Source organism: Cetorhinus maximus, chromosome 1, assembly GCF_964194155.1.
Source record: "Cetorhinus maximus chromosome 1, sCetMax3.hap1.1, whole genome shotgun sequence".
In the NCBI taxonomy this organism is placed as follows: Eukaryota; Metazoa; Chordata; class Chondrichthyes; order Lamniformes; family Cetorhinidae; genus Cetorhinus; species Cetorhinus maximus.
Genome location: NC_135879.1, coordinates 17,296,868 through 17,310,700, shown reverse-complemented (window position 1 = coordinate 17,310,700; position 13,833 = coordinate 17,296,868). Strand labels below are relative to the sequence as shown.

Genomic DNA, 13,833 nt, shown 5'->3' with positions numbered 1-13,833 from the left:
TGTCCATGAGATACTATTAGGTACCATTGCTTTGCCAGATTCCTGTCATCTCTATGTGGCCCCAGTTTCTTCACAGAAGTACATAGGATTTGACAGCACAGAAACAGGCCAGTCAGCCAAACAGGTCTATGCTGGTGCTTATGCTCCACATGAGCCTCTTCCCACCTTACTTCAACTCAATATTTCAGCGTATCCTCTATTCCTTTCACTGTAATGTACTTCTCTAGCTTCCCGGGGAGGAGACCAGAGAGGAAAGGCCAGCGAGAACGGTATAAAAAGGCACGAGAAACAGAGGAGAGGCCAGCAAGAGCATATAAAAGGGTGCGAGAAACAGAGGCCAAGACCAGAGGGGAGAGGCGTACCCTCAGGACCTTCAGGTGCTGGAGTTCGAAGTGAATTCACGATTCAAGAAGTGTCGCGACGCAGGGGAGGCAGCTGATTGGTAAGTAGGGTCAGGTGAGTGCTTCTACTTCTGCTTTTTTACTACTTAAACTGCTGCAGCCCATTAGCTTAAATAAAATAAGGTGAGGACTTTGGACGGTAGTGGGAGTTTTGGAGTGGAATAAGGCCCCTAACATCATTAGTATTCTTTAAAGGAAGTAACTAACGAGCTTCATCTAAAGGGAAGTCATGGCAGCAGACCTCGCTCCTGTGATATGCTACTCCTGCGCTATGTGGGAAGTCATGGACACTTCCAGTGTCCCTGGTGACCATGTGTGCAGGAAATGAGCCCAGCTGCAGCTGCTGGCTAACTACATTTTGGAGCTGGAGCTGCAGTTGGATTCACTGTGGAGCATCCGTGATGCTGAGATTATCGTGGACAGCAGGTTCAGTGAGCTGGTCACACCGCAGGTAAAGACTGAAACAGGCAAAAAGGGGATGGGTGACCACCAGGCAGAGTAGAGGAAGGCAGGTAGTGCAGGAGTCCCCTGTGGCCGTCCCCCCTCTCTAACAGATATACCGTTTTGGATACTGTTGGGGGAGACGACTTCTCAGGGGAAAGCAGCAGGAGCCAAGTCCATGGAACCATGGGTGGCTCTGCTGCACAAGAGGGGAGGAAGAAGAGTGGCAGGGCTATAACGAAAGGGGATTCAATAGTAAGGGGAACAGGCAGGCATTTCTGCGGCCACAAAAGAGACTCCAGGATGGTATGTTGCCTCCCTGATGCCAGGGTCAAGGATGTCTCGGAGAGGCTGCAGGGCATTCTGAAGGGGGAGGGTGAACAGCCAGTGGTTATGGTCCATACTGGTACCAACGACATAGGCAAAAAAATTGATGAGGTCCTTCAAGTTGAATATAGCGAATTAGAACATAAATTAAAAAGTAGGACCTCTAAGGTAGTAATCTCAGGATTACTACCAGTGCCACGTGCTAGCGAGAGTAGAAATAACAGGGTATATCAGATGAATACATGCCTGAAGAAATGGTGTAGGGGGGAGGATTCAGATTCCTGGGACATTGGGACAAGTTCTGGGGAAGGTGGGGTCAGTACAAACGGGACAGGTTGCATCTGGGCAGGACCGGAACTAATGTCCTTGGGGTGTGTTTGCTAGTACGGTCGGGGAGGGTTTGAACTAGAATGGCAGGGGGATGGGAACCTGAGCAGGGAGATGGAGGAGGGGGAAAGAAGGGTAGAAACAAAGGACAAAAAAGTAAGAAGAAAAAGTGGAAGGCAGAAAAAACAAGGGCAAAAAACAAATGGGGGTCATAGTGCAAAATAAAGCTAAGATGACTAACAAGGTTAAAAAGACAAGTCTAAAGGCATTGTATCTTAATGCATGGAGCATTCGCAATAAAGTACATCAATTAACAGCACAAACAGATATTAACGGTTATGATATAGTTACAATAACAGAGACATGGCTGCAGGGTGACCAAGGATGGGAACTGAACATCCAGGGGTATTCAATATTTAGGAAGGACAGACAAATAGAGAAAGGAGGTGGTGTAGCATTGAGTGTAAAGGAGGAAATCAATGTAATAGTGAGGAAGGATATTGGTTCAGAAAATCATGACATGGAATCTGTTTGGGTGGAGGTAAGAAACACCAAGAGGCAGAAAATGTTGGTGGGGGTTGTCTATAGGCTCCCAAACAGTAATGGATATGTAAGGGAAGGCATTAAACAGGAAATTAGAGGTGCATGCAATAAGGGTACAAACTGTAATCATGGGTGACCTTAATCAACATATAGATTGGACAAACCAAACTAGCAATAATACTTTGGAGGAGGATTTCCTGGAGTGTGTACATGATGGTTTTTTTAGACCAATATATTGAGGAACCAACTAAACAGCAGGCTATGCTAGACTGGGTATTGTGCAATGAGAAATGATTAATTAACAATCTTGTTGTATGGGTCCCTTAGGGAAGAGTGACCATAAAATGTTAGAGTTGTTCATTAGGATGGAGAGTGAAGAATTAGAATCTGAAACTAGGGTCCTGAATCTAAACAAAGGGAACTATGAGGGTATGAGGCGCGAGTTGGCAATGATGGATTGGGGAACCTTACTGAAAGGGCTGATGGTGGATAGGCAGTGGCTAATCTTTAAGGAATGTATGCATGAATTACAACAATTATTCATTCCTGTCTGGCACAAAAATAAAACAGGAAAAGTGGCTCAACCATGGCTTACAAAAGAAATTAGGGATAGTATTAGATCCAAAGAGGAGACCTATATATTGCTAGAGAAAGCAGCAAGCCTGGGGATTGGGAGCAATTTAGAATTCAGCAAAAGTGGATAAAAAGATTGATCAAGAAGGGGAAAATGGAGTATGAGAGTAAACTTGCAGAGGAACATAAATATTGACTGTAAAAGCTTCTATAAATATGTGAAGAGAAGAAGATTAGCAAAGGCAAATGTAGGTCCCTTACAGTCAGAAATGGGGAAAATCATAATGGGGAACAAAGAAATGGCAGAAGAATTTTGGTTCTGTCTTCACAAAAGAGAACACAAATAATTTCCCAGAAATGTTAGGGAACCAAGGGTCTAGTGAGAGGGGGGAATTTAAGAAAATCAGTATTAGTAAAAAAATGATGCTAGAGAAATTAATGGAGTTAAAGGCTGAAAAATCCCTAGGGCCTGATAATCTACATCCCAGAGTACTAAAGGAAATGGCCCTGGAAATATTGGATGCATTGGTGGTCATCTTCCAAAATTCTATAGACTCTGGAGCAGTTCCTACAGATTGGAGGGAGGCAAATGTAACCCCACTATTTAAGAAAGGTGGGAAAGATAAAACAGATAATTACAGACCAGTTAGCCTAACATCAGTAGTGGGAAAAATGCTACAGTCTTTTATAAAAGATGTGGTAACAGAACACTTGGAAAGTATTAATGGGATTAGACATAGTCAGCATGGGTTAATGAAAGGGAAATTATGCTTAACTAGTCTACTGGAGTTTTTTGAGGATGTAACTAGTAGAATAGATAAGGGAGAACAAGTGGATGTGATGTATTTGGATTTCAAGAAGGCTTTTGATGTGGTCCCACTTGAGAGGCTTGTGGGAAAAATTAAAGCACATGGGATTGGGGGTAATATACTGGCATGGATTGAGAATTGGTTGACAGATCGGAAACAGAGAGTGGGAATAAATGAGTCTTTTTCTGGGTGGCAGGCGGTGACTAGTGGTGTACCGCAGGGATCAGTGCTTGAGCCCCAGCTATTCACAATATATATATAAATGACTTGGATGAGGGAACCAAATGCAACATTTCCAAGTTTGCTGACGATACAAAACTGGATGGGGTTGTGAGTTGTGAGGAGGATACAAGGAGGCTTCAGAGTGATTTAAACAAGTTGTGTGATAAAAACAAAAAACTGCGGATGCTGGAAATCCAAAACAAAAACAGAAATACCTGGAAAAACTCAGCAGGTCTGGCAGCATCGGCGGAGAAGAGCAAAGTTGACATTTCGAGTCCTCATGACGCTTCAACAGAACTAAGTAGAAATAGGAAAGGGGTGAAATATAAGCTGGTTTGGGGGGGAGGGGGGTGGTTGTTGGGACAAGCAAGCAGTGATAGGAGGAGATAACCAAAAGATGTCACAGACAAAAGAACAAAGAGGTGTTGAAGGTGGTGATATTATCTAAAAGAATGTGCTTATATTTCACCCCTTTCCTATTTCTACTTAGTTCTGTTGAAGGGTCATGAGGACTCGAAACGTCAACTTTGCTCTTCTCCGCCGATGCTGCCAGACCTGCTGCGTTTTTCCAGGTATTTCTATTTTTGTTTTAGACAAGTTGTGTGTGTGGGCAAACACATGGCAGATGCTGTATAACGTGAATAAATGTGAAGTTATATGCTTCGGTGTGAAAAACAGAAAGGCAGAGTATTATTTAAATGGTGATATATTGGGAAATGTGGATGTACAAAGGGATCTGGGTGTCCTTGAACACCAGTTAATGAAAGTAAACAGGCAGGTGCAGCAAGCAATTAGGAAGGCAAATGGTGTGTTGGCCTTCATTGCAAGAGGATTTGAGTTCAGAAGTAGGGATGTCTTACTGCAGTTATACAGGGCCTTGGTGAGACCACACCTGGAGTATTGCGTGCAGTTTTGGTCTCCCTACCTAAGAAAGGATATACTTGCCATAGAGGGAGTGCAGCGAAGGCTCACTAGGCTGATACCGGGGATGGCAGGACTGCGGTATGAGGGATTTGTTTGACTGGGCCTGTATTCACTAGAGTTTAGAAGAATGAGAAAGGATCTGATTGAAACATACAAAATTCTAACAGGGCTAGACAGATTGGATGCATATTTTGTTTTATAAAGCCTCCGTGAAATGCTTTGGTTCATTTTATTACAATAAAGGTGCTATATAGATACAAGTTGTTGTTTGGACCTCATTTAAATAAACAGAAAAGATAGCCGGTGGACTTGATGTGCCTGAATCTCAGTGGTTACACTCAATGCACCAAGTTAACTGCGGAAGTTACAACTGTCAGGCCTCAACAGTGAGTTCAACAATTTCAAATTATAATTTCTGCCCCCATTTTCTCAGACAGCAACTGTTGATAATGATTCTTCCTTTCCTTCTTATGACTCCTCTAGACTCATCTCTTGTTTCTTTACTTTGCCCCATTATCACCTGCTTTTGCCTTGCAACAACATCTCTTTTGTCATTTCGTCTTTCCAGCCTGCCATTTGATCACAGGCCTTCCCTTCCCTTCCCTCTTCTCCCCTTTCCCTGCCTCTGTACTTGCTTAAAACCTGTTACACCTCTAACTTTCCCCAGTTCCGACAAAAAATTAAAGACCTGAAACATTAACTTCAGTTTCTCTCTCGGCTGATCCTGCCTGACCTGGTGAGTATTTCCAGCATTTTCTGTTTTTATTTTAGATTTCCGGTATCCGCAGAATTTTATTGATGTTATGGATCTGTTAAATTGGAGGAAGGGGTTTCACATGTGCAGTATAAAGGGTTGGGTATACAGCAATTGACTTTAGAGACTGAATGGTGAATTGGTAACGGTGTAAAGAAGCCCAAAAGATAAAAGATACAGTGAACTTGCCTGCCCTCTTTTGGCTTTTGAACTTCCAGAATTGGCCTGCAGTCCTGGAGGTGCGAGAGATGGCAAACCTTTGAGATTCCCTCACATGGGCATCCGGTGATCTGTCTCTGGATCTCATCTAGTCACTCTTGATAAAATAATAACAGAAAATACTGAAAACACTCATCAGGCAGCATCATTTGAGAGAGAAACAGAGTTAACAGTTAGGGCCAATGGCTTTTCATTAGTAATGGAAAATGTAAAAGATTATAAGCAATTGTAGAACCGGGGGAAAAGTAGGGGACGTGTGGAAAAGAACAAAAGGGCAAAGATGAGCAGGAAAATTGATAGCAATGAAGGCAAAACAAGTAAAAGAGACAATCAAATCCTGTACTTTTTCATTCTAACCAGATCACTTTAGATTTTTATTTGGTCTAATTTTGATAACAAAGAATGGATTATTGTTATCCCCTCTTGTGTTTCCTCAGCTTCAGGAGAGACTTACTGCTCCTCACAGAGTGGCATGACAGCTTGGGCTGCATACGTCTTTGTTGCCATTGCCAAGGTTAGGCCATTGCCAGTCAGGCAGAAGTGTAATTCAGGCAGGTGAGGTAGTTTTCCAATTCCCCAAAGATATGCTGCCTCACAGCCACCGTATTCTTTGTTGAGTGAAGAGATGAGGAAATCCAGCCAACTGAAACAGACGGATTTGAGTGACAGCTACCCCTGGGACCTGTCTCCACAGCTTTCCTGTCAGGAGGCAAAATGCTGTGCTACTTCCGCAATAATATGCCACCCACAAGCAGAAGCATTTATTGTGCAGTTTAAGGCTGCAATGTTAGTAGCCTAATCCCAATCACTTGTCACTTCAATTCTGAAAGCTTGGGTTCAAATTAAGCCCAGGGACTTGTTACCGTGGACACAAATAAATGAATTCTGACAGCATTACTGCAGTTTCTAATTAGCATTTACAAAACAAGCCGGTCACTTGTTAGGTGCTTTTGATTTCATACCAAAGCAATAATGATGAAGTTGAAAATATAACATTGCTGTGTTGGAGTTTGCTCCTGAGCTGCCAATCTGTTGACTGGACATCATGTAGATTGGACAGAATTGTTACTATTTATAAAGCAAAAATATTGGATTGATTCTGCAAATATTGTCACCCTACCCTTTAATAGATGGATATATATATATATAGGTAAGTTTTGTGATTCACAATGTTCCATGCTCCTTTTCCCAGAAATACTTTTAATCATCAGAGAATTGGGAGCACTCCAAAATGGATAGGCTAACCTCCCCCCCCCGGTTATGCCTGTCTCTTTATGGGGTATGTGGAACATTCCTTGTTCCAGTCCTACTCCGGCCCCCTCCCACAACTCTTTCTCCGGTACATCGATGATTGCTTCGGTGCTGCTTCATGCTCTCATCGGGACCTGGAAAAATTTATTAATTTTGTTTCCAATTTCCACCCCTCCATCATTTTCACATGGTCCATCTCTGACACTTCCCATCCCTTCCTTGACCTCTCTGTCTCAATTTCTGGTGATAGACTGTCCACCAATATTCATTACAAGCCCACTGACTCCCACAGCTACCTCGACTACAGCTCCTCCCACCCCACTTCCTGTAAGGACTCCATCCCATTCTCTCAGTTCCTTCGCCTCCGTCGTATCTGTTCTGATGATGCCACTTTCAAAAACAGTTCCTCTGACATGTCCTCCTTCTTCCTTAACTGAGGTTTTCCACCCACGGTGGTTGACAGGGCCCTCAACCGTGTCCGGCCCATCTCCCGCCCATCCGTCCTCACACCTTCTCCTCCCTCCCAGAAACATGATAGGGTCCCCCTTGTCCTCACTTATCACCCCACCAGTCTCCGCATTCAAAGGATCATCCTCCGCCATTTCCGCCAACTCCAGCATGATGCCACCACCAAACACATCTTCTCTTCACCCCCCCTGGAGGCATTCCATAGGGATGACACCCTGGTCCACTCCTCCATCACCCCCTACACCTCAACCCCCTCCTACGGCACCTTCCCATGCAACCGCAGAAGATGCAACACCTGCCCCTTCACTTCCCCTCTCCTCACCGTCCAAGGGCCCAAACACTCATTTCAAGTGAAGCAGCATTTCACTTGCACTTCCCTCAACTTAGTCTACTGCATTCGCTGCTCCCAATGCGGTTTCCTCTACATTGGAGAGACCAAACGCAGACTGGGTGACCGCTTTGCAGAACACCTTCGGTCTATCCGCAAGCATTACCCAGACCCCCCTGTCACTTGCCATTTCAACACTCCACCCTGCTCTCATGCCCACATGTCCGTCCTTGGCTTGCTGCATTGTTCCAGTGAAGCTCAACGCAAACTGGAGGAACAGCACCTCATCTTCCGACTAGGCACTTTACAGCCTTCCGGACTGAATATTGAGTTCGACAACTTTAAATCATGAACTCTCTCCTCCATCCCCACCCCCTTTCCGATTTTCCCCCTCCTTTTTGTTTTTTCCAATAATTTATATAGATTTTTCTTTTCCGACCTATTTCCATTATTTTTAAATGAATTTCCATCCATTGTTTTATCTCTACCTTTTAGCCTTTTTCGATTCCTTCACCCCACCCCACCACCACTAGGGCTATCTGTACCTTGTTTGTCCTGCTTTCTACTCTTATTTAGCACATTCCTTTAGATAATATCACCACCGTCAACACTTCTTTGTCCTTTTGTCTGTGACATCTTTTGGTTATCTCCATCTATCACTGGCCCTCTACCTAGCTCTTCTTGTCCCAACCCCGCCCCCCCCCCCCCCCCCCCCCACCCCCACCTCTTAAAGCAGCTTATATTTCACCCCTTCTCTATTTTTAATTAGCTCTGTTGAAGAGTCATGCGGACTTGAAACGTCAACTGTGCTCCTCTCCACCGATGCTGCCAGACCTGCTGAGTTTTTCCAGGTATTTTTGTTTTTGTTTTTGCTTTAGGCTAACCTCCATCCTTAGTTCTCCAATCCACGCTTGAAACTCTGGGAGCCTCGCCTCATAAAATTTAACTTTGAACCTGTTCAAACTAGAACCAATCATCACACTGTACCCACACCCAAATGGATGCTGAGGTAAATTTTCCTTGAGCCTATGCTGAAGACCATAACCCAGAGACAGTGCACTGGAAGTGCTCTCCCACCAAGTGGTCACAGATTAGTGCTTATATTTCCTGTTGGGACTCATTTTAATATGGGGTGCCATTACATGGGCGGGGGCAGAGAAAAAGGGGAGGGGAATTGGAATAGAGTGTGAAGGGAGTCTTGGCTCTGTGGAAACACCTATGCAGGGAGAACTACAGAGAGACTGCAGTTTGGAAAGTTGTCAACTTCATTCAAAGAATCCTGAGAAGAGTTAAAGAGTTATTAATCCCTAAAGGTCAAAATAGAAAATGACAAGAATGAATAGCTAGTATCCGGTTTAAAACATTGTGTGAACCTTCAGAATGTCAAATAAAGGGGCACTCTGCTTTGATAATAAGGCGATTGAATAATTACTACAGGAAGTTGAGCAATGACAAGATTCCCTGCCTCCCAGGCTATGAAAGGATGGCACTTATAGCATATGGAGCATGGCAAGAGGTGGCTGAATTCATGAACTTGAAAGCATCTAATGCACAAAAGGATACGCATGGATACAGTACAAGAAGGGGAAAGTAAATGTGAAATGTTACATATATAAAGCTGTTTATGAGCTGCTTGATAACAATTTAATGCATCCTATCCCACAGTGTAGTGTCTTTCTCTGATAATGTAAGCCTTAAAAGTCTTCCCTTCATTTATTTCCCTCGTGTCACAAGCTGCTATGCTAGCTCCACCAATACTTGAAAGATTTAATGCATGAAAGACTATTAAGCAGCAGCAACTGCTACTTCACTGCAACTCCTCATCAATACATAGAGAAAGGAATTAGTCAACACTGTCCCAATACTGCTATCTGTAATGAAATGTTTCAGATAAGAGAAGACACTTTTAACAGAATAACTTAATACCTTTAATATAGATAAGTATCACAAGATACTTCATACAAACACAATTTGTCAAATTGGTGAATAAAAAGGTCAGAGGTAAGCTTTAAGGAGGATCTTAAAGGAGATGCAGAGGTGGAAATGTTTAAGGAAAGAATTCCAGAGCTTAGGGCCTAGACAACTGAAGGCATGACAGCCAATGGTAGGAATGGAGAATGTGAAAGAAGCCAGATTTGGAAGAACACAGACCTCTCAAGGTGTTATAGGGTGGAGTGAGACCCATGGAGGATTTGAACATGACAATAGGATTTCTAAACCTTCAGTTATTGGTGGGCTGGGAGCCAATGTAGGTTAACGAGCACAGGGGTGATGGGTGAGTGGGTCTTGGTGTGGGTTAGGATATGGGCAGCAGAGTTTTGGATGATCTCGAGTTTATGGTTAGTGGATGATCGGAGGTCAACCAGGAGAGCATCGAAGTAGTCAAGTCCAGAGGTAACAAAAGCATGGATGAGGATCTCAGCAGCAGATCTTTAAATAAATTGCTTACAGCTCTTTATGAATAAATGTAGCTTTCAGCAACAGATTGGTTGAGCTATAGTTTTTTTCATTCGTTGGGCATCGCTGGTTAGGCCAGCATTTATTGCCTATCCCTAATTGCCCTTGAGGAGGTGGTGGTGAGCTGCCTTCTTGAACCTCTGCAGCACCACGTGGTGTAGGAATACACACAGTGCTGTTAGGAAGGGAGTTCTAGGCTTTGACCCAGCGATTGTGAAGAAACAGCGATATAGTTCCAAGTCAGGATGACGTGTGACTTGGAGGGGAACTTGCAGGTTGTGGTGTTCCCATGCATCTGCTGTTCTTGTCCTTCTTGTGTTGGAGATTGCAGGTTTGGAAGGTGCTGTGGAAGGAGCCTTAGTGAGTTGCTGCAGTGCATCTTGTAGATGGTACACACTGATGCCACTGTGCACTGGTGGTGGAGGGAATGAATGTTTAAGGTGGTGGATGGTGAGGGGCAATCAAGCGGGCTGCTTGGACCTGGATGGTGTCAAAATTTTGAGCGTTGTTGGAGCTACACTTATCCAGGCAAGTGGAGAGTATTCCATCACACTCCTGACTTGTGGCTTGTAGATGGTGGACAGGCTTTGGGGAGTCAGGAGGTGAATTACTCTCCACATAATTCCCAGCCTCTGATCTGCTCTGGTAGCCACTGTATTTATATGGCTGGTCTAGTTCAGTATCTGGTCAATGGTAACCCCCAGGATGTTGATAGTGGGGGATTCAGTGATAAAAATGCCATTGAATGTCAAGGGTAGATGGTTAGATTCTGTCTTGTTGTGGCGCAAATGTTACTTGCCACCTATCAACACAAGCCCTTGTGTGGCGCAAATGTTACTTGCCACCTATCAACACAAGCCTGATTATTGTACGAGGCGGAATTTTCCATGCCCGCTGGTTTTGGGTATTATGGCGGACATGAGCGTACAATATGGCGGGAAGGCCAAAAATTGATTTCACGATGTCATGAATCCAGTTTGCAATCGTCCGCTCTGCCCATTAATGGTGGGCCACGTTTCCCGCCATCAGGCATCAGAAACGTCATTGTAATACATCTGCATATCATCATAAGCCCAGCTCGCCAGAATTATCTCCTCACGCTGGATCAGATGAGCTCATCGGCGTGACTGCACGCCAACTTGTTTCACAGCAGCATATGTAAGGCATGCACCTCGCAATCTGCACTTCAAGGGGAACTCGGAGGTGAGTGCATAGTAAAGTTGAGCAGCACTCGTGAGGGTCAACTGTTGAACCTCAAGATTGAGGCGCCATGCATTCAGGCGAGGGCACAGGCAAGTCGCTTTTTCCTGGCTGGCTGACAGCATGGTGCCGAGGCAAGGGCTGCCCTGCGGTTGAGGTGAGTTGGTGGGATGGGCAAGGGCTGCCCTGCAGTTGATGGTAGCGCACAAGCTCTTGCAGGGGGTGGAAGGAAGGGGCCACACATTAAGGAAACCTTGTATAAAGTGACCATTCCTCGGCAGGTGAGACAGTTCCACATTGACGTGCTTGGAGTCAGGCCTTTAGCTTATCTGCCCACTCAAGCAATGCAGAGACATGAAATTGCCACCAAATACTCCAGAGCTTTTCCCCCCTCGGGCACAGCCTGTAAACAAATGAGCATTTTAGTGGACTGTGGAACAATTGGATGCCTGTGCACATTGTATAATCTCCTTGCTAAAGCTGGCCACGGAGCAGTCACTGGTGAAGGCGCTCACAGCCCCTTGGAATGTCATCATCCTGGTTTGGACCAGTCTCCCCCTTGGTTCAAGCTAACAGAGCAACCTTACAGTGCGGGTTAGAAGAATGCCTGCACCTGAGCTGAGAGCACAGCATGCAATCCAGTGGGCAAAGCTGCTGCCAATCAGTGCGGTGGAGGAGGGTGGGGTCTTGGGCAGCCATGCAGCACATTAAACTCTAGCCATCCAAGTGATGCCCAGCACTCTCTGCGATGCATTAAGGAGCCTTCAGACTTAACCAAGAGAGGTTCTTAGAACTCCCATGCTAACCCAAGCGTCTCTCTCTTTCACCCTGCAGGAGGTGTACGTCAGGAGCATGGAGCCTGGTGACCTAGCTGTATGCCTCATGGTGTACAGAGAGGAGAGACAAAGGAGGAGAGAGCGATGGAGGCTCCTAGCTGTGTAGAGGAAGAAGCAGCGCCCTCAGGAAGAAGGATTGGCTGGGGCTCCTGCTCACTCCGCTGGAGAGCCACAGTGAGCCATTGATGGTCGGCGCCTAGCTAGATGACCGAGAACCAGTGTCGCTGAAGACTGCGCATGTCCATGGAACCGATCGGTCACACCTTCCACCTGCTGCAGGATTTGCCGCCACAGGGAAATGGAGGGCATCCACTGCCGGTGGCCATGAAAATGACTGCGGCACTCAATCTTTACACAGTGGCTCCTTTCAGTGCTCCACAGGTGACCTCTGTGGGATCTCTCAAGCCTCCACCCACAAATTCATACATGAGGTCACGGACGCCATCTTTGCGAAGGCACAAAATTTTGTGCATTTCGCCCAGGATCAGGAAAACCAGTAAGTAAGAGGATTGGGATTTGCCCAGATCTCAGGTTTTCCACAGGCACAGGTGCCATTGACTGCACTCACGTGGCACTCAAATCTCCGTGGCAACAAGCGGTCAACTATGCCAACCACAAAGGCTTCCACTCATTGAATGTTCAGCTGATGTGCGACCACCACAAATGCATCCTGCAGGTCTGCCCACAGTTCCCAGGGAGTGTCCACGACTCCTACATTCTCAGTTGGTCTCAGATCCCTGACGTCTTCCAGGGTCCACAGCAGCTGCAGGGATGGCTCCTTGGTGACAAGGGCTACCCTCAGAGAATGTGGCTGATGACACCCGTGTGGCAGCCTCAGACAGAAGCAGAGTGAAGATATAAGGAGGCTCATGCTGCATCTCGCAACTTGGTGGCGCAAATCATCAGGATGCTGAAAATGCGGTTCCAGTGCCTGGAATGGTCTGGTGGAGCCCTGCAACATAATCCACAGAGGGTTTCAAGCATCATCATTGCCTGCTGCACCCTTTACCACCTGGCACTGCAATGGGGAGTGGAGCTGGCTGAGGAGGAGATGGAGGAGATGTCTCCTTTGATGAGGAGGGCAATAATGGAGATGAGGGTGAAGAGGTCCTCGAAGGCGAGGATGATGACAATGAGGCCATCACACTGGCCAGATGAAGCAGGCGCGCTCAGGAGGCCCTCAGAGCTGCTAGATTTGTGGAGGATGATGACGACATGCAGTGATGCGACACTATAGATCCTCACATTGCATCTGTGAATGTTTAACTCCAGCCTGGCTGATGGCAGCGCACATAACCTCTGTGATAAGGCTCCTGTCATAGAGATTCAGCGGAGGCCCTAATAGTTGTAAGATTCCAGGAGGATGATGACGACATACAGTAAGGACACTCCATAGATCTTCACATTGCCTCTGTGAATGTCTGACTCTTGTCTGGCCGAGGGCAGCTCACTTGCACTTTGTGATCAGGGTCATATCATGGAGGTGCAGCCATGAAACCTTTGTCAGCCTTCAGCACCTGACCCTTCAGGAGCACAGCGTCACCGGTCATAAAAGCTGATGAGATGGGGAGCCAGCCCCACCTCAAAGGTGCTGAGAGCACACAGAGAGAATGATGGAACTTAGTGATATTCTGGCACCAATGGCAAGCACCATTGAGGTGCAGGCATCAGTAATGTGTCCGGGAAGTGTGAGGACGGACCATCACTTTGGTCTGAAGGCTGCACAAAACACAGGGAAGAGGCCCTGGACTGA

At 45.8% G+C, this 13,833-nt stretch overlaps 1 protein-coding gene across 2 annotated transcripts in view; it reads right to left on the bottom strand.

Annotated features, from left to right (window-relative positions):
* Positions 1-4,909: 4,909 nt before the first annotated feature.
* The window catches only part of hook3 (hook microtubule-tethering protein 3), a 149,194-nt gene continuing 140,270 nt past the window's right edge, over positions 4,910-13,833 (bottom strand). Inside the window, exon 24 of one of the 2 annotated variants that reach the window (XM_078537312.1) lies at positions 4,910-5,628. In XM_078537312.1, the coding sequence (XP_078393438.1) occupies positions 5,625-5,628 (4 nt within the window). In that variant the 3' untranslated portion in view covers positions 4,910-5,624. Of the gene's footprint in view, positions 5,638-13,833 lie in introns of both variants that reach the window. The other variant, XM_078537400.1, reaches the window with a different exon arrangement.